Source organism: Malus sylvestris, chromosome 7 (assembly GCF_916048215.2).
Source record: "Malus sylvestris chromosome 7, drMalSylv7.2, whole genome shotgun sequence".
Classification (NCBI taxonomy): domain Eukaryota; kingdom Viridiplantae; phylum Streptophyta; class Magnoliopsida; order Rosales; family Rosaceae; genus Malus; species Malus sylvestris.
Window position 1 is genome coordinate 1028049 of NC_062266.1, and position 23567 is coordinate 1051615.

At 37.0% G+C, this 23567-nt stretch overlaps 3 protein-coding genes across 7 annotated transcripts; 2 read left to right on the forward strand and 1 right to left on the reverse strand.

Annotated features, from left to right (window-relative positions):
• The first annotated feature begins 4756 nt into the window (after positions 1 to 4756).
• On the forward strand, positions 4757 to 9398 carry LOC126628623 (E3 ubiquitin-protein ligase BIG BROTHER-like). 2 transcript variants are annotated; one of them, XM_050298389.1, is made up of 8 exons: positions 4757 to 5182; positions 5646 to 5825; positions 6223 to 6457; positions 6854 to 6888; positions 7163 to 7207; positions 7758 to 7885; positions 8635 to 8743; positions 8858 to 9398. In XM_050298389.1, exons 2-8 carry the CDS (start codon positions 5685 to 5687, stop codon positions 8906 to 8908), a joined length of 744 nt encoding a protein of 247 aa, XP_050154346.1. In that variant the 5' UTR covers positions 4757 to 5182; positions 5646 to 5684; the 3' UTR covers positions 8909 to 9398. The 2 variants fall into 2 exon arrangements, with proteins under 2 accessions (XP_050154346.1, XP_050154345.1); XM_050298388.1 differs by having other exon boundaries at positions 4758 to 5187.
• Positions 9399 to 14943: 5545 nt separating this feature from the next.
• On the forward strand, positions 14944 to 23567 carry LOC126628614 (uncharacterized). 2 transcript variants are annotated; one of them, XM_050298373.1, is made up of 6 exons: positions 14944 to 15264; positions 15367 to 15419; positions 15699 to 15754; positions 15841 to 16461; positions 17950 to 18121; positions 23208 to 23567. In XM_050298373.1, exons 1-6 carry the CDS (start codon positions 15117 to 15119, stop codon positions 23367 to 23369), a joined length of 1212 nt encoding a protein of 403 aa, XP_050154330.1. In that variant the 5' UTR covers positions 14944 to 15116; the 3' UTR covers positions 23370 to 23567. The 2 variants fall into 2 exon arrangements, with proteins under 2 accessions (XP_050154330.1, XP_050154329.1); XM_050298372.1 differs by having other exon boundaries at positions 14948 to 15264; positions 17947 to 18121.
• On the reverse strand, positions 19996 to 23161 carry LOC126628624 (uncharacterized). Of its 3 annotated transcripts, none has more exons than XR_007625500.1 (8): positions 22532 to 23153; positions 22258 to 22338; positions 22091 to 22141; positions 21829 to 21981; positions 21129 to 21157; positions 20890 to 20918; positions 20478 to 20586; positions 19996 to 20389 (listed from the first exon to the last, which is right to left on the reverse strand). XR_007625500.1 is itself a non-coding variant. In XM_050298390.1 (8 exons), exons 2-7 carry the CDS (start codon positions 22174 to 22176, stop codon positions 20563 to 20565), a joined length of 378 nt encoding a protein of 125 aa, XP_050154347.1. In that variant the 5' UTR covers positions 22177 to 22338; positions 22532 to 23161; the 3' UTR covers positions 19996 to 20389; positions 20478 to 20562. The 3 variants fall into 3 exon arrangements, 2 of the variants coding, with proteins under 2 accessions (XP_050154347.1, XP_050154348.1); XM_050298390.1 differs by adding an exon at positions 21569 to 21633 and having other exon boundaries at positions 21129 to 21149; positions 22091 to 22338; positions 22532 to 23161; XM_050298391.1 differs by having other exon boundaries at positions 22091 to 22338; positions 22532 to 23155.

Sequence of the window (23567 nt, forward strand, 5' to 3'; positions counted from 1 at the left end):
TGTCTATGTGACATTTTTTACATCTCCCTTGGAGATGGTCTAAGCCTCAACCATTATGATTATAAAGGATGGATTTGTAGTTTAACTTTTTTCCACAACTTTCTGCACATGTTTTTATGGCCCATTATGTAATATCAATGATAAGACCGGTTTATTTTTTAGAACATCATTTATAGATTATTCTTACAAAAAAGTAGACAAATCAAAATCATTAAGGCATTCATTTTGTAGTCAAGAAAATGAATGAATATGGTTCTACAAAGAAACCTAAACCCTTAATCCAACGGTCATATGGTTTCAAATTTGGGTGATATTTGATGAATGTGTTCTTTAAGGAAATATCTAAAATATAAACTGTTTAGAGTGTTGAAGTACATTACAAAGTTGCTGCCACAAAAATATGAGTAAAAAGTTATGTAAAAGAAGTGGTGTCACGGATCCGGCCATAATTATATTATAATCGTGGTTAAGACTTGATTAAAAACAAAATTAATCTTAGCTTTAATGAAGTTGACTCAACATATCACTTTGGAATAACTAATCTCAGCCCTTTACGTTTAATTTTGACCAGCTTTTTTGTTGGAAGCCCCATGAATTCCTTGCTTCGAGTACAAGGCCCTATGTGCCAATATGGACCCAGAGAACTCAATTCACCACAACTAGCATTTGATCTTATTTATTTCTACATATTCAATGAGCTTTATGACCCCAAAAAACCAACTTATTTAATTTAGGGAATTAATATATCTCTCTAGGGAACAACGGTTTCTCTTCTTTTTATTTCTTGGTCCCAACTGCTGCCTGCCTTAATACATGTTTGGATTAAAAACCTTAATACATGTTTGGATTAAAAAGAGAAAAAGAAAAGTTGAATGTCACATTACTCTTGTGCCTAATTTATTCGGTTTTTTTTTTTTTTTTGTCAAATGATAACGTCGGTGGCCTAATTTGAAAGTAAAAAGTGTGTTTCAATCAATATTCATCATCATGTGAAGAAAAACATGACATTATTAGCTCAAGACGTCATGTTATAGCAAATCCGTTTGATGTCTTTCTCCCATTTTATGGGTGCTGCATCCTGAGCCATGTGATGAGATTAGTACAACTAATCAGTTGTCTCAAACTTTTTATAAGGATTGATTATCCAACAAAATACTAATAAAAATGATAGACATTTCCCTACATTTTGTCGGACCACTTGCCTCACACGCACGTGAAGTGCACGTGCTTGATGCAAAAAAACTTAGGGATGTGATATCTACACACCCATTTTTACTTCTCTCACACCTTTTTGGTTTTCGGCCGTCAGATCGGATGAATTAAAAAAGATCAACGGACAGAAATTAACAAGGAATGTGTGAGAAGTAAAAAGAGATGTGTAGATAACACATCCAAAAAACATATAACCTAAGTGGCGACAGGGTGACATCGCCCTGATGTCACATGGCCTCAGGCACAGGGTCAGGCTATTCACGCCCGACTCCTCATGTTTTGCATAAGATTCTTTCATTGGTTGAAGTACTGACCCATTCAAGTTAAAATATTTTGCTCCATTTTTATATATGTGCTAGAAGAACAACCCTTACCAATGGTTCCATCAAAATGCTATTATATTATTTTGTATTGCGTAGAAACAAAGCTTTCAATGGACCCATATATATACTCAGCCATACCTTTTCTTTCTAAAGAAACCAATGAACGAATGACTTAGACAAAATTAAATACATAGTAAAGTTTGTAATGACTACTTAAAGCATCATTCAAAACTGAAAAGTTCACTTATGTTTTTTTTTAATACAATGCTATTATTTACATTAAGAAATAGAAGATGAGGTTAAACTACACAATGGATTGACCATATAAATCTAGTTCAAATACCCCTTCGTGAGAATAGAATCCAAAGTCTCTCACTTTTGTTAATGAACAGACGACTTATGGATTCTTTAGACTTTATTCAAATTAGCAATGTAGATAAACTCCCAATGGAGGAAGACTTACATGAAACAAGTTTACCATATGTTTAGCGTCCCCTATTCAGTGTCATATATAAGTTTTTTTGTACAAGACAATGTCTTATTGAATCGAAACTCTATGTGACAATAAACTTCTTCTATATAAGTTGCTCTTCTCCCAAAGACACATTACCTATATGTTATTTAAAATCATCACAATTTCGAACTTAAAATCATTAAAGTGGAATTTGATGCATGTTTTATTCATCTATAGTAATCAAATGTGTCGCATTTGCTGGTGAGAATTTATACCATATGTTTCTTGCTTTAGGGAGCCTTGAAATTTTGGCTTTTCACGCTCACGTTTCGATGAAAACCGCTATGACACTCTATACTACAGAGTGATATAATAAGAGTTTTATAATCCAAACAATCTTATTCCTTATTACCAACAACTCAAAATAGATCGCCACGTGATATAATCGGTCCCCCAACCAACTCACTACCATGATAAGCGAGATGGGTATCGGTCCAGCACTAATTGAATTGATATTGTTTCCATTTATGCAAAAATCCTCGATGCAATTATAAATAAAACTATTTGATATAAGTTGTAATTTATTTTGTGAAATAGCTGATGTGAAATTTTTTACTTTGTTCAACAACATGAAACGAATTCACCGTCATGTAGAGTCTCAATCCCAATAATGCATTGCAAAGTTTTTCTTCATATGAGAATGCATTATCGGAAAGAAACACTGTCAACTGTTTATTAATAAATTGAAACGCCAAATAACAATGAACTCATTTTGACATAAGTTGCTCTCAATTACCCTAGAAAGAAACAAGAATGGTTAAATTAAATGTTCGATTAGCCTCCGATAAAATTTGAACTCATGTTAAGGGGTCAAAATCTTTTTACCAATGTAGTAAAGAGTTGTTTGCTTATCTAGTGTTTGTTTGGAATGAGATACTTTTGACATTAATTAAACTTATCTTGTTGCACTTTAGAAAGCTGTTTTGGGGAATAGGGACCGACAACTTTTTCTTTTAGTTGAACAAATTGAAGGGATCAGAAACCTTCAAGATTTTTTTACAGCGCAGTTCTGATCTGAGATGTACGGCAAAGATTCAATAGAAGAAAGAGACGGATCTTTGGCAAGTGCGGCGGCCCCCCCCCCTCCCCCCCCCAACCATAAGATCTCACCGGCGGTAAAAACGGCTTTTACCCCTCCCTCTGCCAAGCCTTGTTCAATCACTCAATGCCAACCATCCATCCATCCGTATATCACATGTTTTTTTACTTTATCTTTTCTGAGATAAAAAACTTTCTTCTTTCTTAATTTTCTTTTCCCTCCTTCCAATCTTAAGTATAAATTTTGAGACTATCAAACAGCTATTTCGAATCACTGAGGACTGAGGAGAGCTTTTTAGTTTAATTTTTTTTTAATTTATGGAGATGTAAAAAAAAAAAAAAATTCACCTCTCCCAGACCCTACCTAAAGCGGGAGCCTTGTGCACTGGGTACGACCTTTATAGAGATGTAAAATTGAAAGAGGTTTCTAATTTTATAGAGATGCAAAATTGAAAGAGGGTTTTAATTTTATGTGTTTTTTTTCTTCAATTTTAGTTCATGTGTTATAAACATATCAATTTATTCAGTGTGTTTTAATACCTAAACAATTTCGATTGTTTAGGCTAAATTTGAGTTAATGTCCGCACACACAGTGCTCACTGTTCGGATACACACAATTGATCAGAAATGATCAAAGAAATTAAACACGCAATAAAATTAATCAAACTAAAAACACAAGTCACCAAAATTGAAATTAGAGCAAAACATAAACATCTCATTCCCCATAATCACATCAAACTATGATAAACATCAGTATCATGGACAAAAAACTCCACAATGCACGATGCATGAGATGCACCGTTTTAGTAGATTGCTAGATTTATCAACTTTATTCCAAACATTTAAATCCAACTAATAGCAATTCCACCCCAATGGAATTTGCCCAGGACCCAGCCGAAAAAATAGGCCAGTACCCAGTGAATTTGCTCCAGCCGACCCAATTGACTAGCACCCAGCCCATGCCAGTCTCTAGCCCAGCCCATTTTTGACTGACTTCACGCTCGCATGGGCGCAAGTAGGAGACAAGAAATCAGGCGGCGGGGCCCGCGCGCAGGCGCACTCAGACCACAACCCGGGGCTCGACGACGTGGCCCACTTGCAGCCGTTGGATTTCCAACGGCTAGTTATTCTAGACCGTTGGATTTTCAACGGTAAAAAAAAATTGAATTTGACTTTTAAACTGGACCGTCCGATCACAGATCAACGGTCCACGTTTTTTCCCCCAAAAAATTAAGAATTCACATTTAAAAAATACATAAACTTTTTAATAAATTTTAGATATTATTATTATTATTTTTTTATAAATTCAGAAATTAAAAATAAAACTATTATTTTATAATAAAAATAATAATATTTTAATAAAATGGACTAGGCTATTTTTTGTTAGGGGTGGAGATGCTTTGACCTATTACTGTTTAATGGAGTCTATTACTGTTCACTTGAGTGGATAAATGCGCTGAGTGCTGGCACAAAGTCCTTAGGGGTGGATTTGCTCTAACGTTGCATTCCATATACACCGATGTATAGAAAAAGTAATCTATATGCCGTCCTAAATAAATACTAGTATTGATTACATAAAGTGCAATGCTGTAGCATAGATAGAGTAGACTGTAGAGACAGCGGTAGCAAATAGGAATTAGGAGGATTGTTGTTGTAATCTTGTTTTGTTTAATAACAAGTTAGCGTGGTAGAGCTAGCTGGAGTCAACAAAACATAACACATAACTCAGAAGGGAAGCGTGTTCGTGAAAATCTCAAATGTAGCTGCTCCTCTGCACAAAAGCCAAACGCAACACAAAAAAAAGGGATAACACAATACAATTCTAGAGAGAGCAACTCAAACACAACACAGAAAACCTCTCTCTCTCTCTCTCTCTCTCTCTCTCTCTCTATATATATATATATATATGTGTGTGTGTGTGTGTGTGTCAAGTGCAAAATCAAATCTCTCTCTGAGTTGAAGCAAATTTTCTCAAGAAATTAAGGGGAAGAAAATTTGAAGTTAGAAAGAAAGAAGACTGCAGTTTCTCTTACTTGTCCTCTGAGATGCCCATTTTTGCTTCACAGCAAAATGTGAAGGGAGTTTTGGCTTAAAAGTAAGGTACCGCTTCTGCTTCTGTACACAATCTTGTCATTCGTTTGGCTACCGAGAGAATCAAGCAGAAGGCAAAGAAAAGAAAATGAAATTTTATGTCTTGAAGTTCTTTTCTTTCATTTTCTTAGTAGCCAAACAGGAATGTAAAGTTAGGAGATGAAACATGGCTTTATATTCTGCTTCACTATTTCTGAGAATGTCCATGTTTTGCCCTAAATTTTGCAAATTTTAGAATATATGGTGTAATTTGTCACAAATTATTGAATAAAAAGTTTTTGTTTTGAATTTATAGTGAAAGTTTCTTAGTCTATGAGGATAGTGCTACAATGCACACATAAATACATACACAAATATGAAATTATAGTGAAAGTTTATTTTTTTTCATTTTTTTTATATTTTATATTTTATATTAAATTTCCATTTTTTTAGCACAAGTATTGAAAGATTTTGGTTCCATTTTGTAGCTTGTTTATGTGAATCTCGGTTTGATAAGTGGTGAAAAAATGAATGAGAATGGACATATGGAAGTGCATTACCTAGACACCGGCTTTCCTTACACACCTACCGAAGGCTTCATGGGTTTCTTTGACGGTTTTTCTCATGTACCGATGAATTATGGTCTTGCCATGCCGATGCATGATCAGGCAAGTTTGCTTTTTCCATTTTTTGATTTGTTCTTTTCTTTTGAAAGTTATTCTGTGATGACATCATGTTCGCCGCCTCATAAGATTGTTTTAGATCCATCTTGCTTGTAAATTTGGAAAGCTGGCGTTTGTTCAGATGCATTTGCTTTAATGTTTTGTCTGAAATTCTTGAGATATCGGAATGAGCTGGGGAAGCTGAAATGTATTATTGCCTTTACTGAGTGTCAACTTTGAGTTTTCGTTACAAATATTCAGAACTATACAGTACATTGTGATTTTAGTTGGATTAAAGATATTGCCATATACCTTTTTGGCTGAGTGAAATACTGTATTATTTTCATGAACTGAAATTTTAGTATTTGCTGAAAATACTAATCTTTACATGCTGTGTGTCCAGGAAACTGCATACTGGTCAATGAACATGAGTTCGTACAAGGTTTTACCATCTGGTCCGGAGAGTACTTCTTATTACGGTACTTATGAGGTAAATGATCATTTACCAAGAATGGACGTCAGCAGGAGGAGTTGGGAGTACCCTTCAGTGATGAATGCAGAAGAGCCTGCAAACACCGACTCACACCTAGAAGAAGATGCTGTCATGGAAGCGCAAGCTACACCTACACCTGAGGAATGTTAGTCAGACGCTTCTGTTTATTTGTATTCTTATACTGAAAATTGGTTTTGATTGATCACACTTTGTCATGCTTTGCTCCTTGTGCTTGGAATTTGAAATCAAAATTTAGTTCAATTCAGTTTTTCGGCGTGACCAGTCACTTATCCGGTGGAATCAAATTTTATGCTACTGGTCAATTGGAGTTATCAAAGACTTTCCTTGACATTTCGTATTTTCATGAAGTTATAAAACCCACAATACCATTTTTATTGCAATTGATTTCTGATGGTGCTGTAATGCCATAATGTGATTTGAAATTTCGTCAAAGCATTATACTACTCATGGTTTGTGAACTGACATTTAACCAGTTAGACTGAACGCTATTGTAACCAAAGAATTTCTTTTGCTTTTTTAGGTATTCAGAATCAGCAAAATACAAGTACTTCTGAGGTATGGATCCTCCTTTGTAGTTTGTGCAATTGTATGTTTTTCTTTCTGCTGGATTATTTTGGTTAGTTTAGATGCATATTTAGTTTGCATTATTAAGTCCACGAATTTATTTTTGGAATAAATGCACTTCTTTTTGAACTTTCGAACTTGAAGTTCAAAAAGAAGTGCATTTATGCTAAAGTTTTGATGCATATTTAGTTTGCATTATCAAGTCTTGGACTCCTGCACTGCAGTTATGCTAAAGTTCAGCCTTTTGCTCTCTGTATATCTGCAGGTTGCATGGCAAGAGGACATTGATCCTGATAACATGACCTATGAGGTTCGTTATGTATACCTTATTCTATTATCCTGCATTTTACTGTGACATGGGTTTTCCAGATGAGGTAAATCTTGTTGGAAGTAGAAATTCGTTACCATTTTGTTCCCACAAGAGACTTATTAAGCATAAACACAAACCTGGGCAGTTGCATGTCCCACACATACCTTTGTTCGTCTGCCTCTTCGAAGTAAGTAACGCATGAAACTGGCTTTTCATGATTCTTTAGACTGTGAAGGCGAACGATGTAGGCACTTTGAGGCTTCAGAAACTATTATATCATCACATTGTGATATAGCATAAAAAATTACTTCAATATTGGATTAACTTCTTTATACCCAGCTCAAATTAAGATTATGAGACATTCTGCAATTAGCCATTTTTGCAGTATAGATTGGGGGTACTTAAGGCAAGCGGTTTCATTGATCTTGTATATTGGCTTTTCTTTGTTTTGTTATTTACATTGGTTTGACACGTCTAGTACAAACTATAGGATTTTCCAAAATTTTTATGAATGTTAATTGAAATGTTTTATTTTATACATTGGCCCCAGGAATTACTTGACTTGGGTGAGGCAGTTGGCACTCAAAGCCGAGGTCTTTCCGACGAACTTATTAGTTTGCTTCCATTGTCAAAGTACAAGTCTGGAAACTTCTTTTTAAGGAAAAAATCCGGAGAGAGGTAACATTCTGACTCATGGACGGTTGAGTAATGAGAATTTATTTGCCTAAAACAATAAAAACCTATTTTCCGACCTTATCTTTTCCTTATCTCAGAAGTAAATGTGATGGCCTATATTTTCATTTTTAGTTCTCTAGACAATCTGGATATCTGTCTGGTATTATACTAAATTTGGTAGTGTCCCAATGAGAAAATTCTGTCATACTACCGCAAATAATCTTGTCATAAACACTTTTTGTTTTTTTTGAGTTCATCTTGTCATAAACACTTAACCTAACAGAAATGAGAAATTTTCTCTGCTCGAACTCTATCATCATCTACAAAGCACTTGACACGTAAACCTATTTATCGAGCGACTGAAAATGTGATTTCTCGTTGTCTTAGAAACCTCTAAGATGAACCCTAATCCTTTAAAAATGTAATATATATGATGACGCTTTTGATTTTAGTTACTGTCTTAACAGTGTTTTCCCAAAAAAAATAAAATTATTAGCATATAATTGCTCCGATAAATGGGCAAGTTCGTGGCGCACCCTAATTAGTCTCCTTTATTTGATGATGATTTGTCCAGTTGGTTTTTGCTGTAGAAGTTATCAAACACTTCCCTTCCAATTCTTTTATTTGTTTCCAGAAAACTTGATGCAGGATTCTCTTTGACCAAAAAAAATAAAAAAGAAGAAGAAGAAGAATCTCCTTTTTCTTTTAATCTTTTGTAATTTGCCCCTTGATGCGACTTTTTCCACGAGCAGGTGTGTGATTTGCCAGATGCAGTATAAAAGAGGGGATCGACAAATCACATTGCCATGCAAACATGTCTACCATAGCGAATGCATCAGCAAATGGCTCGGTATCAACAAGGTAGGCCAACGCCTTAAAATCATGGATTTCAGAATTCAGAATATCACTGTTTTCTTTCAATTTGATGATCCATCCCGCTAACTCACGCTCATTTCTGTTTCTATATTTGTTTAGGTATGCCCAGTTTGCAACCTCGAGGTTTTCGGTGAGGAGTCAAGGCATTAGAGCACCAATTTGGAAAACAAAAATTAAGCAAAATCTATGTCCATTTCCTCTGAAGCTGAAATTTTACCTTGCTTCCCTTCCATATAGTTTGATTATTTTTTTTCTTTGCCTATACAGAGTAGTTAAAAACTATGGTCCTCCTACCCTTTTATCTCTTTCGTTTTAACACGCTCCGGTGAAGTAATAGAGAAAACAAGCCCTTTCTCTATTCGTTTAACGCGCTCTGGTGAAGTACTAAAGAAAACAAACCCTATAATTCAATCCTCCCAAAAGTGAATATGAGATTCAGATTAGAGATTGTCAAAAAATGCACCTTTTAGCCACTCCTTTAGGTTCTTGCAAATCGCCACACAAATTTATATTGGGCGTAAAATCACTGATTCGTGTTGAAGCTAGAGGTATGGTTTAGTTTATTTCAGCTTGTGTTCTTGAAATTGTTGTTATATCAGATTCATGTCAATTTATTTAGGGAATTTTAATACTTGGCTAATTGATGGGAGACTTGAGGAGACTGAGGTGGATCAGATCTTGTTTGTGATTATCAAATTCACTTTTGGGTTCAGTGAAGTTGATGATTTGGTACTGATTCGATCCATTTATTTATTAAGGGTGTTGTGTTTTTTCATTGGGGTGTGATATCCACACACCATTTTTTACTTCTTCCACATTTTTTTGGTTTTCGGTCATCGGATCAGATGAATTGAAGAAGATCAACGAACAGAAATGAACAAGAAGTGTGTGAGAAGTAAAAAGGTTGTGTGGATAGCACATCCTTTTTCATTTGACATAAAAATCTTGATAAGTAGAAACTGACTAGAAGAGAAAAAAGTACTGGCACTCTAAAAGTTTTGTTCAGTTTGGTAGACATATCAGTATAAATTTTTGAGAAATGTCGATAAATGTATAGATATTGGTGAAAATATCGGTTTAAAATATAAAATATACAACTACGGGGATGGGTCGCGAGCACCGTTGTCAGGTCGACGGATCTTGGCGTCATTGAATCGTCTAATCTGGCGTCGTTGAATCGTCGCGACCGTCGGTCTCGGGGTGGGTCACGAACAGTGTTGCGGGTAGCCGAGTCGTCACGAGCAATTGTCAATCTCAGGGCGTCGCGAGCAAAGGTGTTGTCAGGTCCATCGAGAGCAGTGTCGTGGGCGGGTCGTGAACAACGTTGACCGCGGGTCGAGAACGGCCGTTGTGGGCGTTGGTAAGTGGGTAGGTCGTGCCTTCCTCCTGTTTCATGGGAAATTTTTCATTGTGACGAGAATACATGTGGTACACCACGTGTTTTTATATAAGTGGTGAGAAATTTTATTTTTTGAGTTATTAACACAAATCCTACCATTTATATAATGATACTGGTGATCCTAAAAACTACCAAGCCTACATGGTGTGCAGGCCGAGTAATCAATAAGCTAACTACGTCATTCGGTTGTGTGCGGGGCGTGCCAACTCGTCACCCGAGCTCAGCCGGGAAGTAAAATGTGTTGATGTTGCGTTGAGCGTGCTGCTGACTTCTTGATCTTGCAACTGTAGCCGAGGAAGGAACACGTCTCGGCATTCAGGTTCTAAAGCCTGAAGACAAAGTTGCTAGTTTTGCGAAGTTCAATATCAAATTCAGCTTTCAATGTGCCGAATGTAGTAACCTAGTAATACCTCACTTCGCTGAGAATGTTGATGAGATGACCTTTGTGGATGCAAATTTTCGCCTTCTCCTTCTTTGACAAAATTGCACCTATAAAACAATCAACACATTTGGTCAAGGCCAAGAACCTCAAGTACCCACGATGAATGGGGGGGCTTTGACCGAAGAACCTTTGATGCCAAAGTTAGAATTTAGAGAGAAAAATATTTAGAGAGTTTTTGGAGTTTTACCAGAGTATCAACTGAACCTTTTAGAAGAAATATGGTCATATATATAGGGAATGGGGTATGGCCGGCATTTAAGTGTGTTTTTTTAGTGTTATTTGATGATTCAATTAGCAATTAATATATTAATTAGGTATAAATATATTAATTGACTAATTATCGTAATAAAAGAAATGTTTTATGAGGTTTTGGGAGTTATGGAATGAGGATGGATGAGACAAATTTGAACTTGTTACCTATTTTGGGTACTCCTGATTTGGTTGATAGATGATTCTCCACTGCTCGGGTGTAGGAGACCCGGTATGCCTCGAATGTAAATTTGTCATCTTCACCCAAAAATCCACGTGTCGCCTTGTGATTATTTTTGGCTCTACAACCTCTACCAACAAAGACTCGAAAATCCTTATCAGCCAAAACTTGGATAGGTAATCAGTCGCCCGAGAAGCAGTGTTGTTTATCCAAACTAAATGTGCCTCTTGATCGGCTAATTCTACGGCTCCAGTGTTGTTTGTCCAAACTGAAGATGTGTCGGCGGGAAAAATAAAATAAAAATCTCAAGATTGTTGAGAGGTTTCACGTAGAGTGAGAGTTTGCGCATGACAGTTTTGTGTGTTAAATTGGAGGGCTTTTTCAACGTTGCCACTGCGTCTGTATTTATAGGAACATATTTTTTGTTTGGCATAGCCTGGATAATAAGCAGAGGAATTTTGAGTTGAATATCAGAGTGCGCAACGAACGAGACTAACAAAATAAAAAATATTATTGATATCAAACGAGAATGCCAGAACGGCTATAAAACCCTAAGAGGCTACATTGTGACTAATTTATTCTCAAACTAAATTACAAGCTCTATTTATAGAGCAATAAACCTAAGAAACCCTAATGCGTAAATGTAACATCCCACATCGCCCAGGGAATGATCTTTAAATGTATATTCCCATCCATACCTAGCACGAGGCCTTTTGGGAGCTCACTGGCTTCGGGTTCCGTAGGAACTCCGAAGTTAAGCGAGAAGGAGGTCAGAGTATTCCCAGGATGGGTGACCCACTGGGAAGTTGCTCGTGAGTTCCCAAAAAACAAAACCGTGAGGGAATGGTAAGCCCAAAGCGGATAATATCGTGTTATAGTGGTGGAGCGGGCCCGGGAAGTGATCCGCCCCGGGCCGGGATGTGACATATGGTATCAGAGCCTAACCCTGGCCGTGGTGTGCCGACGAGGACGTCGGGCCCCTAAGGGGGGGTGGATTGTAACATCCCACATCGCCCATGGAATGATCTTTAAATGTATATTCTCATCCCTACCTAGCACGAGGCCTTTTGGGAGCTCACTGGCTTCGGGTTCCGTAGGAACGAAGTTAAGCGAGAAGGAGGTCAGAGCACTCCCAGGATGGGTGACCCACTGGGAAGTTGCTCGTGAGTTCCCAAAAACAAAACCATGAGGGAATGGTAAGCCCAAAGCGGACAATATCGTGCTATGGTGGTGGAGCGGGCCCGGGAAGTGATCCGCCCCGGGCCGGGATGTGACAGTAAATGCCAAAAATACCCTACTACAAAATCAAATCAAATCTCTAATTAATTTCCTAAATAAACCTAATAAATTCCAACACCCCCCGTCAAACTCATGGCGGTACACGACATGGGTTTGCCAAAGTGATGTGGATGCAAGCTCCATTATGCTAATTTCCGATGTCAATTTCAATATGAAATTTCACCGGTGCAAGTGCAAGATTCCAATGCCAGTGCCAGTACAAGATTCCAATGCCAGTGCCAGTGCCAGTGCAAGATTTCCATGCCAGTGCCAGTGCAAGATTTCCATGCTAGTGCCACTTCCGAACCAACTTCATGACAAACTGATACGCAGCGGACAAACGAATGAACAAATTGATACCCATCTAGAACAGATTAAATTTCGAAGAATCGAACCTGCTCTGATACCAAGTTGAATATCAGAGTGCGCAATGAACGAGACTAACAAAATAAGAAATATTATTGATATCAAACGAGAATGCCAGAACGGCTACAAAACCCTAAGAGGCTATATTGTGACTAACTTATTCTCAAACTAAATTACAAGCTCTATTTATAGAGCAATAAACCTAAGAAACCCTAATGCGTAAATGCCAAAAATACCCTACTACAAAATCAAATCAAATCTCTAATTAATTTGCTAAATAAACCTAATAAATTCCAACATTTTGATTGCACCTGAAGACTCTGTAATGGAACATTCTGAGAAAGTCATGACCACATGCATATCTGGTCGACAAATGGGGACTCTGAATGCTAATCCCACTCCAACCAAGAGACTCTTTCTCCGCGTTATTCATCCAAATGCACTCAGCGACCTAATTGCAAATGGCAAATTAAATTACCATCTCTGACAACCAATCGCAAAGTGTAATCATTATCCCACCATCACTTCATTATCCTTGCATCCCATGCGTGCATAAAAAAAAAAAAACATCATGGTTGGTAGTTTTGCATTATCTGCAAACCCATCATGATCCCATCACATCACCTTATTTTGATTACTCCAAATGGATACGAATGGCATATCCACATGTTGATCATCCAATATTAATTGCATCCTTGTGGTATTTTTCCACGTGGTTCTGCATGCAAGCTAAATATGCAACTCTTGCAACTGATTAAATAGCATTTGGATAGAACTCTAATGATGCACGGCATTTCACATAACCTCCTCTGCATGAAGCTTTACGCGTACCATAACTCAGTGTGTTTTAAGGATATTTTCAAGATAATTACTGTGATAAAAAAAACAATAGTAATATCAAGAAAAATCTCTAATCATCCGACGGTTGGGAGCTATGCTCATTCAACGGCCTTAATTGCACATGCATGTAATTTTGAGTCCAAACAAATACATAATGTACCATTTCGTGTGCCGATCACATTGAAAAATCTCTCATGTTTCACCAATTCAGTTTTCAACCCAACTCCAATCCTGTTGAGAGAGTCTACGCCAAATAGTAGACACCCAACCTATCCATTCTAATCCTAGTCTAACCAGTCCAAAATACAAAATTCAATCATGTCTGTTCCACTAAACGTGCCCTTAATGCAAGAAGTATAGATGTCTCCCTCATAGTATAGTTAATATTGTCCTAAAGTGTGATACATCGAGCAAATCTTATAAAGCTTCATATGATTATCAAATTTAAAGTCACGTGTACTTTTGAAATGCAAGAGATTTTTCAGTGTACTAAGAATATGATCCAATATACAAAGTATAATAATATAGTTTGTTGAAAATTTGGAAAAAAAAATTCGAATGAATTTTGTATTATGACAATTGGTGTTCCTCACCGTGTTCTCACTAGGGCGGGAAAAAAATCCCAAACCGAAATTCCCGAAAATTTCGGTACCCAATACAGAACCGATCCATAAATTTTGGTACTGGAATCGGTCTCAAGTTTTTGAGATTTCGGTAATCCCAAACCGAACCGAAAAATATATATATTATTTAATTTTTAAATATATATTTAAAATTTTAATAGCCATTGGATTCTGTTGAGATTTAATCTCAACCGTTGCATATAAATTGTGTATGATTTATCCTTCCTGGTGTGAATGTATATATGTGTGTCTGTGTGTGCATGGGAAACATGAAAAAGTTTGGCATTTGGCATTGTAAATGACTAGGCCAGATAAGGAGGGGAAGGAGGAGTGAAATGCACGCTAAGGACTAATGGGAATTTTGATGCTCAGGTCCTCCATGAAATTTAATCTGTGCACAGATTATATTGTAAGTTATAGATTAAATTTATTTTTATTGCAACATATTGGTTTTGTTGTATACTTGTAACTTACAATGGCCTATGAAATTTATTAAGAAAATTTAGTCTGCAACATATCGGCAGCCCAATATAAAAAGTTGAATTTTAGCCCAAAACATAATATGTCAAATTTTAGTCTAGCCCAAAAGCCCAAAATCATTTCGGGATTCTCGAAAAATTGATTTGGGATCGGTATTGAATTTTGAATTCCCAAAAATTTTGGTTTGGAAATCGGGACACGGATTTCGGTTCAGTATCCCATACCGAACCACCCCTAGTTCTCACAATGAATCCAAAACTGACAATCCTACTGACTAAGCCACGACCCCAATAATTAATCTATTAATCAATCTCCAACGGTCGAAAATTTAGTAAAACCCCATCGACCCCATCAACGTTCACTATTTCTCCCGTAACGGTTACTTCTTCTTCTTCCACTGTCCACCTCTTCAGCTCCAAAACCCACCAATCTCTCTCTTTCTCTCTTACCGTGGCTGTTGTACAGCTCGCTTTCTTTCTGGGATTTTGTCTCTGAGATTTATGGAACCAGCAAAAATCGATTGGAAAAGTTTAGAGTGGAGATTCGTAGAGGACAAATACTACGAGCAAATAAACGCGCCCAAGTGGTTCGATTTCTTGAACCCCAATGACAATTCCGTCGACGATCAGGCCTGGTTTTGCCGACCCGGTACCTTAATCCTTCTCAAATTATACTTCAACCCCTTCTTTTTTCTTTGTTTCTAATTTTGACCGACTAAATATTTTCTTGGATTATTTTTCTGAACTGCAGGATGCAAGCATCCGAAGACGGCTGAGGATTTTCTCAAGTCATCACCTCCCAAGGTTTCTCCTTTTCCAGTCTTTCTTTCTTTTTGATTGGCTTCTGATTTTGTTTAATTTTTATTTTTTTTCGTGTTAATCTGCTTGGTTGCTAAGAAAATGTGATGGGAAAGATTGAAAATTTGATATTTTGATTCTTTGGTATTCGGCATAAGATCTAATTTTCGCTTTGGTCTTTATTTTCCTCACATTTTGGAGCTACCCCAGCATAGATTTTGTATAATTCTCTTCTTTTTATTTCTTTCTAAGTTTCTAATTTCTTTGTTTGTCCATCTGGGAAAGGTTCCGAGCCCCGCTGTCGTTCCTGAAGTTTCTCCACTTGGTGATAAAGTCCAGAGGTAAAAAGCAAAACCCATGAACCCTTGTTTTCACAATACAATTTAATCCGGTTTCGCAGAATTTAACCTTTTCGTTTGTAATTCAGAGATGTGAAACTGAAGAGAAGAGGGTTGAATCAATCTTCAATTTACCCGACTAATAATTCAAGATTCAAGGAAGAAAGTGAAAATCAGAACCCCAATCTATCAACCCCTCCAATGAACCAAGCTAAGGCCATGAAGGCAACAATCAAATCAAGCACAGAGAAGAAGCAACCAATTGAGAGCACCCTGCCTAACGATGAGGTGCTTCCTAAGCTGAGAAGCACGCTGTCAGCGAGGAATTTATTTGCGGGGAGGGATCTTCTGAATCAGATTACGGACTTCTGTTCCGAATTGAAGAGAATGGCTATGAGAGCGAGGGGGAGAGAGGATGTGGAGAATTCAGATGTGAGGAAAAGCCCAGCGGGCTTGAAGGAAGAGGTAGTGGAGGAGGAGGAGTGTAACCGTGAGGTTTTTGGGGAGTTGAAAGGGAGGGAAACAGAGAGAATGCAGCTGTTTGAGGTGGATAAAGGGAAAACTGAGAGGCAAATGGAGAGAAGTCCATTGCTGGAGGTTAATAAAGGGAAAAATGAGAGGCAAATGAAGAGAACGCCATTGCTTGAGGTGAGCAAAATGAACACTGAAGGAATGGAGGGGAGCAATTCGGAGAAGCCAAGGAGGAAAAAGTAAGTTTAATCTTTTTCTCTATATATTTGTTTGTAATGCAAGCCTCTATATTTGTGTGAACTTTCTATCCTTTGTTGTGTATGTGTTTGGACCCAAATTTACATCATCGGCTCGTGTAATCAAGGCCGTAGAGTAAACATAATTCTCAACCGTTGGATGAAAAAATGAAGATATTTTTGTTAAAAGATAATATTATGGTTTTTATCATAATCATCTTTTAATTTGAATTATCTTGGCATATTCTTAAAAGGGATGGATAGGATGTAGATTATATCCTCAAGTAGGAGGTACAGTTCAAATTAATTTGGATGTTTAGCAATGAACGTGCAGATTGAAAAGCTTGAGGATTTAATGATTTTAAAGTCATGGTCTTGGATAATGATGGGATAAGGAACCTAGGTAGACTAGGTCTTTTTACATGGTGATGGATGTTGTCAGACGGGTTTAAAATTTATTGATGGAGTTTTGATGATAAGAAGTCTAGGTAGGCTAGGCTTTTTATGAGATATGATAAAGCCTAACTTTTATTAGGTTTGAAAAGTCACAAAAGCTGGAGGATAGGCTTTGGCATTTCACACGGATCAATTTTACAGAGTCAGAGTTGCAGTCGAACTTTACACAGTTATCCAGCCGTGCCAAGCAAGTACAAAATACTATAAATACAAGATGTTCTGCGATAGAAAAGGATCTCCAATTCAACACACAAAACTGCCCTGCGCAAACCCTCTCAACAATTTTGAGATTTTTTATTTTCTTTTTTCGCTGACACATCTTCCGTTGGCATCAACAGCACTGTGAAAGCAACCGGTGATATCTTAAGTCGGCATAGATAGCTCTGTCACCGTAGAATCAACCGATCTAGCAGCATCTTCCGTTGGCATCAACAACACTGCGGCGATGACGGTTGGTTACCTATCCAAGTCTCGATTGAGAAGGATTTCCGAATCCTTATTGGTCGAGGTCATCTCATTAGCCTTCTCGGCGAAGTGAGGTGTTACAAGTTATTACATTCGGCACATTGAAAGCCGAATTTGATATTGAACTTCGTAGAACTAGCAGCCTTGTCTTCAGGCTCTAGAACCCGAAGGCCGAGAGTGTTCCTTCCTCGGCCGCAGTCCCGAGATTCAGAAGTCAGCAGCGCACCCAACGCAACATCAACAAATTTACTCCTCGGCCGAACTCGGCCGACGAGTTGGCACGCCCCGCATTCACCGAAGGACGTAGTTAGTTTATAAATTACTCGGCCTGCGCGCCACGTAGGCTTGGTAGTTTTTAGGGTCAACAGTATGTAATTGTGTGTTTGTATCTGTGTTTTTATGGTATAAACATTTTCTTCTTCACTTGTTGCGGTAAAACGTTTGATGCAGTTTAAATTATGATCATCTGATCTGGTTGATAACAAATTACCTCTATGAATTTTGAAGCTTTTCCTGGCTTTGATGATTGGATACATAAGGTTAACTTTTGATGACCACCTTCTGCAGAAGAGATGACGAGGCAGAGAACGTCCCAATCCCTCTAAGTTTAGAGAATGTTAAGCGCAAAGGGGGCGAGAGCTTGTTGCAAATCCGGACCAACCCTCCCTCTCCTCAATGCTTTTCTGCAACAAGGCCTCCCAGCAAAATCACACCTTCAAAAGCTTCCAAGTCCAAGCTGATGGTAAGTAACTAGCTACATCCTTCTTATTCGTATTATTTTTTATCCGTTAAGTCACTTGACTGAGATATCTTAGTATTTCTTGCAACTCAAGCTTGATAGTACAGTTACAAAGTTGGTCTTATTGGTTTGCATAGCCATCTTAGTTGAAATGATAAACTCGAATTTCAGTCAGCTTAGTTGTACTTTCATGCATAGACACTATTTTTAAGGTATGTTGAAGGAAGAAGTGAAATAATTGTGACTAACTTGGAGGTACCAATCCTTCCCAAAATGGTAGGATTAGAAGGGAGAATATTCCTTCATGTCTAATCCTCTCAAAAACGAAAGTAAAAAAATCATTCTCCTCTACCTTCAATATGCTGTGAATGGGTTATCCATTCCAATCCTATGATCTATACCAGATGAGGCCTTGTGCATTTCAGACTTCCTTATCACCTCCATATCGTGTTACGGTGCTATGACTAAACCAAAATCTAAGCGATTTTGTATATGACTCAATTTGCCGCTCGAACTCAGATCCCCTCATAGATTTGACTAGAAATTGAACCCGTGCGATGCGGCGGCTTTTTAAAACTATGTTAAATGTGTAATCCATGTCAAAATTTCAAAATTTATTTACATCCTAATGTTCAATAAAGAACCAAAACAGTCCACAATCATGCTATTTGGCCCCTCAATATGCAGACGCCATCCCCATCTTCATTCTGCAAATGAATTTATTCATTTTTCTATACCGAAATGAAAGCTTTCTTAAAAGCATTAATTTCATGGAAACCATTCTTACCCTGATGATTATAGAGATATATGCACCATAACACAGCATTCAGACCTCTAGTCAGTCACTCAACAATTACCAAATGGACCAAATAATAAAGAAAAAACAATCTTGGTTAATTCATTTTACTAAGAAGAAAGGCTATGAAGTTCCTAAATGAAAATGCAGCAATCTTATGGAATGTCAAGACTTATTCATACTATTCAACCATGATATACAGATTCTGTGTGTTTTCATCTTCTGGATTACATGGAAAGTAGTGTTCCAAAACATGTTAACGTCAAAACTCATGTTTTGGCCTAAAACCACTTATATTGGAAAGGGTTTAACAAATTAGGCATATGATCGAGGACACTAATTCAGAGGATGGTTAAAACTCTCCGACAACTATGAGTTTCATACAAAAACACTCAAAGAGCTCAAGTGCATTACACAGTATCTCAACACAGATCACACGAATGAAAAACATCATTCAGACTTGCAATGCCTAACACTACACAATCCTACAATATTGTGTGAAAACCCGAACAAATTGTTCAACATTATCAAATCGAGCACAGTTCTGACTGATTTTATACATAGTTCAATGATCCAGAACACCGCAACCATAATTTGAACAGTCTACATTCAAATTTCAGTAACTAAATAAATAAATACCCATTTCCCACCCATATGCTGTATATTCACTTTCTTGAGAAAAAAGTACCAATGAAATTAAGAAAAACCCAAATGAAAGAACCAGAATTTTCATGAAGAGGTCCGAGCTGTGCCACCTTTCGAAACGGTTGTTTCAGAAATCCTTGTGGGCATCTTCAATTTGCTGAACCTTTTTTGGTGTTCCAGTCTTTGGGTGGAACTCCCACACCTGGGACTTGCAGCCATGTTTTCAATTGCTGCATCTCGTGCATCCCGTCCCTATTGCTTAAGGAAAACATGGCTGCAAGTACCAGGTGTGGGAGTTCCACGCAGAGACTTAAGCATCTTAATTGGATTCCCTACAATTTGGTAGAGGTTCATTCCAAGTTATTGGAATGGATTTTTCCTCTCATTATACCCTTGGTAAATATAAACAATCATTGGGGACCAAGCAGCACACTCATCAATAAAAGATTAGCAACCTTTGGCTCAGGATAAACATAATGCATACAGAAAAATAAAACTATAACAAAAAACTTGCACACAAACTTTTGCACTGAAGATGATGAGAATTAAAAATATCACACCAGAACTTCCACTTTCAAAAACAAATCGTGGACCTACGGATTAGGAAAAAGCCGTAAGGCACTTCATCACATTTGTCTGGGTCTGATATCTGTGAGCCATTCACATATATACCTATCAAAGTGAACAACACCATTAAATGCTAGGGTTGACATCTATATGTATATCCACAAAATAGAAACAGTGAAGGAGACACCAAAAGCAAACCAAAAGTACGACTGTTTTGCAGTGGAGGCTATATAAGTGATAATTTCAGCAACTTGTTGCTGAACCTGCATTTATCAAGATGTAACAAAGTAAAGCAAACAAAAAAAGGTATTGTTAAATCTTCCTAAGTATAAATTCAAAACTATAAAGTACCTAAACATTCTCTCACTCCAACCAGGGACAGCAGAAAGTAAACGAACTAATATCTCAACTGATTAGTTAATGTCCTGTAAACCTTCTACTTGTTTATATGAGGATATCGCTGCAACAAAATCAAATATAGTTATAATAAATTCAACCAATATGGCATGAAAACCATGGGAATTAATCATATGAATTGAGTCAACTGACTGAAAAACACAACACAAAACATATCAAACCACCAACAAAACAGATCGATGTCCAAAGTTTGCAGTGACAAAACACACAGAGACTTAAAAATTAACAGGAAAAAATAGTGACAACCATTGTTAAAAATACACTCAAAGTGTTAGTAAGATTAGATACAGAACATTTAAGCATTCATAAACAACATGAATAAATAGAGGAAAAATTAACAACTCACCCCATAAAAATTAATCAAACATTGTAAGCCTGCAATGAACAAAACAAACAGTGAAAATTAAAAAAAAAAAAAATCAAACATGCAAAAATTCAAAACAAATCAAACATGCAAGAATAAAAATTAAATAAAATTAAACACCACATCAATCCAAAACCCAAATTTTATTTCTTTTCTTTTCCTCCAAATCAGACCCCCCAAATCTAAAATGGATGGAGCCCAGGGGAGCTGCAATTTCTCACCGGTTCCAGAAGCCGCATGCCCTGTAGTGCTGTAAAGGAAATATGCATACTATAGACTACAGAATTTCCAGAAAATAAACTTTGTAAATTATGCATAAAAACATTTACAAGTAGCAAAGATTCATATTTGCAAAGGGAAAAAAAATAGAAATTCATTCAAGCAAAGAAAGCAATAATTGCAAAAGAAAAGAAAAATTGTAGACCAATGATTTATGGTAATAATTATTATGAAGAAAGAAATTGTTCGTACTTTTCTACTGGCTATCAATGTTGTTACAACCATTGATAAGATTTTTTAAGAGCTTTGATAATTGTTAAACTAATTGACTTTTGCTGTTGAGAAGGGTGTCTTCTATAGGAAGAAAACAAAATATAAAGTTAGTTATAAACTTAATGCACAATATAATGAAAGTGTGAAATTATATTAACTGTCAACTAACCATTGATACCATTAAAAAGGCATATGGACAATAGTTCATAAAATTGTAGGCTGCTTTCTTTCTTCCTGTGTTTTAACTAATTCAGTGAAGAATGGTGTGAAGGTGAGGCTATAAAAGATGAAATTACCATCAGGAGTATACAAATTCTCATGAACACACATCAATTTTGTTTTAAAAAAATTACACATGAATTTCAAGAGAATCTAATAATCCACCAATAAACTAATCTCAAGCAAAAGGAGTTCAGCCATAAGTTTTACCTCCATAGTAATAGGCAGTGGGCGGATAAGCGTTCGGGAGATAGCATATAGCGGATGTACGAAATCATGTAACAGAGGGGTAACAGAGTGCTTTGATGGGATCTGTCCATTTGTATTATTGATTTACTGTGTGATTCCAAGGTCTTTCTGGTTCTGCATAGAAAAGATCAAATAAAACTCCTGATTACCTGCTGTTGGAAACAAATAATAAATATACAGGGAATTTTATAGAAAATTAGGATTAGATTTTAACGGTTCTTACCCAAATTTGGCCAAATTCAAGCCTACCCTCAACGATTCCAGTTCGTATAGCCTCAACTCATCATCACACAAAAGAATGTTAAACATGCAACACGGAAACAAACCAATTCCCTAAACTTTCGAAATTGGGGATGATCTGAATATGGAATAAAACCTAGAATAACTTACCATGAGTACAGAAGGTTTTAGAAAACGATTGAAGCCCATAATTTAACGTGGCAGCGGCCCCTAGTGGTCGAGGTGGTTCCACTACAAGAGAGAGTAATTGAAATATGCAAAACAAAAAACCATAGAAACAACAGAAAGAAAAACTCAAAATTTTTATTAAAATTAAGAACAAAAATCACTAATCACACAACCAAAATTAATAGAAATAAAAAATCAGTATGCATGAAAGACCAAAATAATCTTTGAGGGGGAGGAAATTGATGAAACATCGAACCTTGAGAACTTGATTTTCTAGGCAGCGAGTGGAAGAGCAAAAAGGGGCTTGAAGGGGGTGAGTTCGGTTGGATTCTAGGGCTTGATAGGTGTGCATGCAGTCGAAATCGGTGATGGGGAGAAAATTGATTTCGTGCAAGAGATTTTTTGTTCGAATCAAGTCGAGCAGGAAGGAAGAGAAAACTGAGTTTCTCGCTTCAGGTTGCTAATCATGGTTTTTAGCAAGAAAGGGAGGGAGGGAGAGAGAGAGAGAGACATAGAACTGGAGATCGGAGAGCCATCAGAGCACGAAGAGCTTTTGTGAGGCAGGGATCAAAATCGAAATCAAAAAAAGGAAGGCTCGAGAACTTCTGGAACCATGCAACGCGTCGACATCTCATAGAAGCAGAGGACGCGTGGATATTAGGAGCTTGGCTTCTAGAAGAAATCGAGAGATTTCTATCGCACAACAGGGACAAAAACGCCATTTTACTGTATAATAAACACAAAAAGCTAAACTCAAAGGACAACAACTAAAGGGCAAAAAGGGAAGAACACTGGTGAATGAATAGTAAAAAGGACACAAAGGGAATTAACCAGAAAGTTAGGCGTTTAGTATATAAATATAATATAATTTGTGCTAATAACAAGCATTGTTAGTTAATTTTTCTGATCTGTTTTTTCTGCATGATGACCAGGAAAGGGGAATTCTTGGAGAGGCAGAGCAAAACAAAAAGGTGGTGGCGAGCAAGGACGATTCCACAGAGAAAGGCAAAAACGTTTGTCTAGTTGATGGAAGAGAAGCTGGAGCCCTCGACGTTTTCTGGTTTCTAAAACCTTGCACGACACTTTCCACCTAAAACATTGAGCTGTTATTCACAATCATTGTTTCATTCTTTTGATTCCTTACTTCTTTCGCCCTCATGTGGTCAGTTTTAGTTTTCTTCAGACAAATCTATGGTTGGTAAATAAAACTGTGATGTACTGAACAGATTGACACAATAATTGTACTGAGCTCAGTTCCGATGAATAAACTTTCGATTTTTACCGTTGAGTTT

Bases quoted from the DNA above. Each gene is read 5' to 3' on its own strand.
- LOC126628624 (XM_050298390.1), bottom strand. From the start codon at position 22,176: ATGTTTAACATTCTTTTGTGTGATGATGAGTTGAGGCTATACGAACTG. The intron at 21,982-22,090 runs GTAAGAACCGTT...TTTTCTATGCAG, and splicing joins TTGAATTTGGCCAAATTTGG to AACCAGAAAGACCTTGGAAT. The intron at 20,919-21,128 runs GTGAGAAATTGC...TGTTCATTGCAG, and splicing joins GCATGCGGCTTCTGGAACCG to GCTTACAATGTTTGATTAAT.
- LOC126628623 (XM_050298389.1), top strand. From the start codon at position 5,685: ATGAATGAGAATGGACATATGGAAGTGCATTACCTAGACACCGGCTTT. The intron at 6,458-6,853 runs GTTAGTCAGACG...TTGCTTTTTTAG, and splicing joins TACACCTACACCTGAGGAAT to GTATTCAGAATCAGCAAAAT. The intron at 6,889-7,162 runs GTATGGATCCTC...GTATATCTGCAG, and splicing joins AAAATACAAGTACTTCTGAG to GTTGCATGGCAAGAGGACAT.
- LOC126628614 (XM_050298372.1), top strand. From the start codon at position 15,117: ATGGAACCAGCAAAAATCGATTGGAAAAGTTTAGAGTGGAGATTCGTA. The intron at 15,420-15,698 runs GTTTCTCCTTTT...CATCTGGGAAAG, and splicing joins TCAAGTCATCACCTCCCAAG to GTTCCGAGCCCCGCTGTCGT. The intron at 15,755-15,840 runs GTAAAAAGCAAA...TTTGTAATTCAG, and splicing joins CTTGGTGATAAAGTCCAGAG to AGATGTGAAACTGAAGAGAA.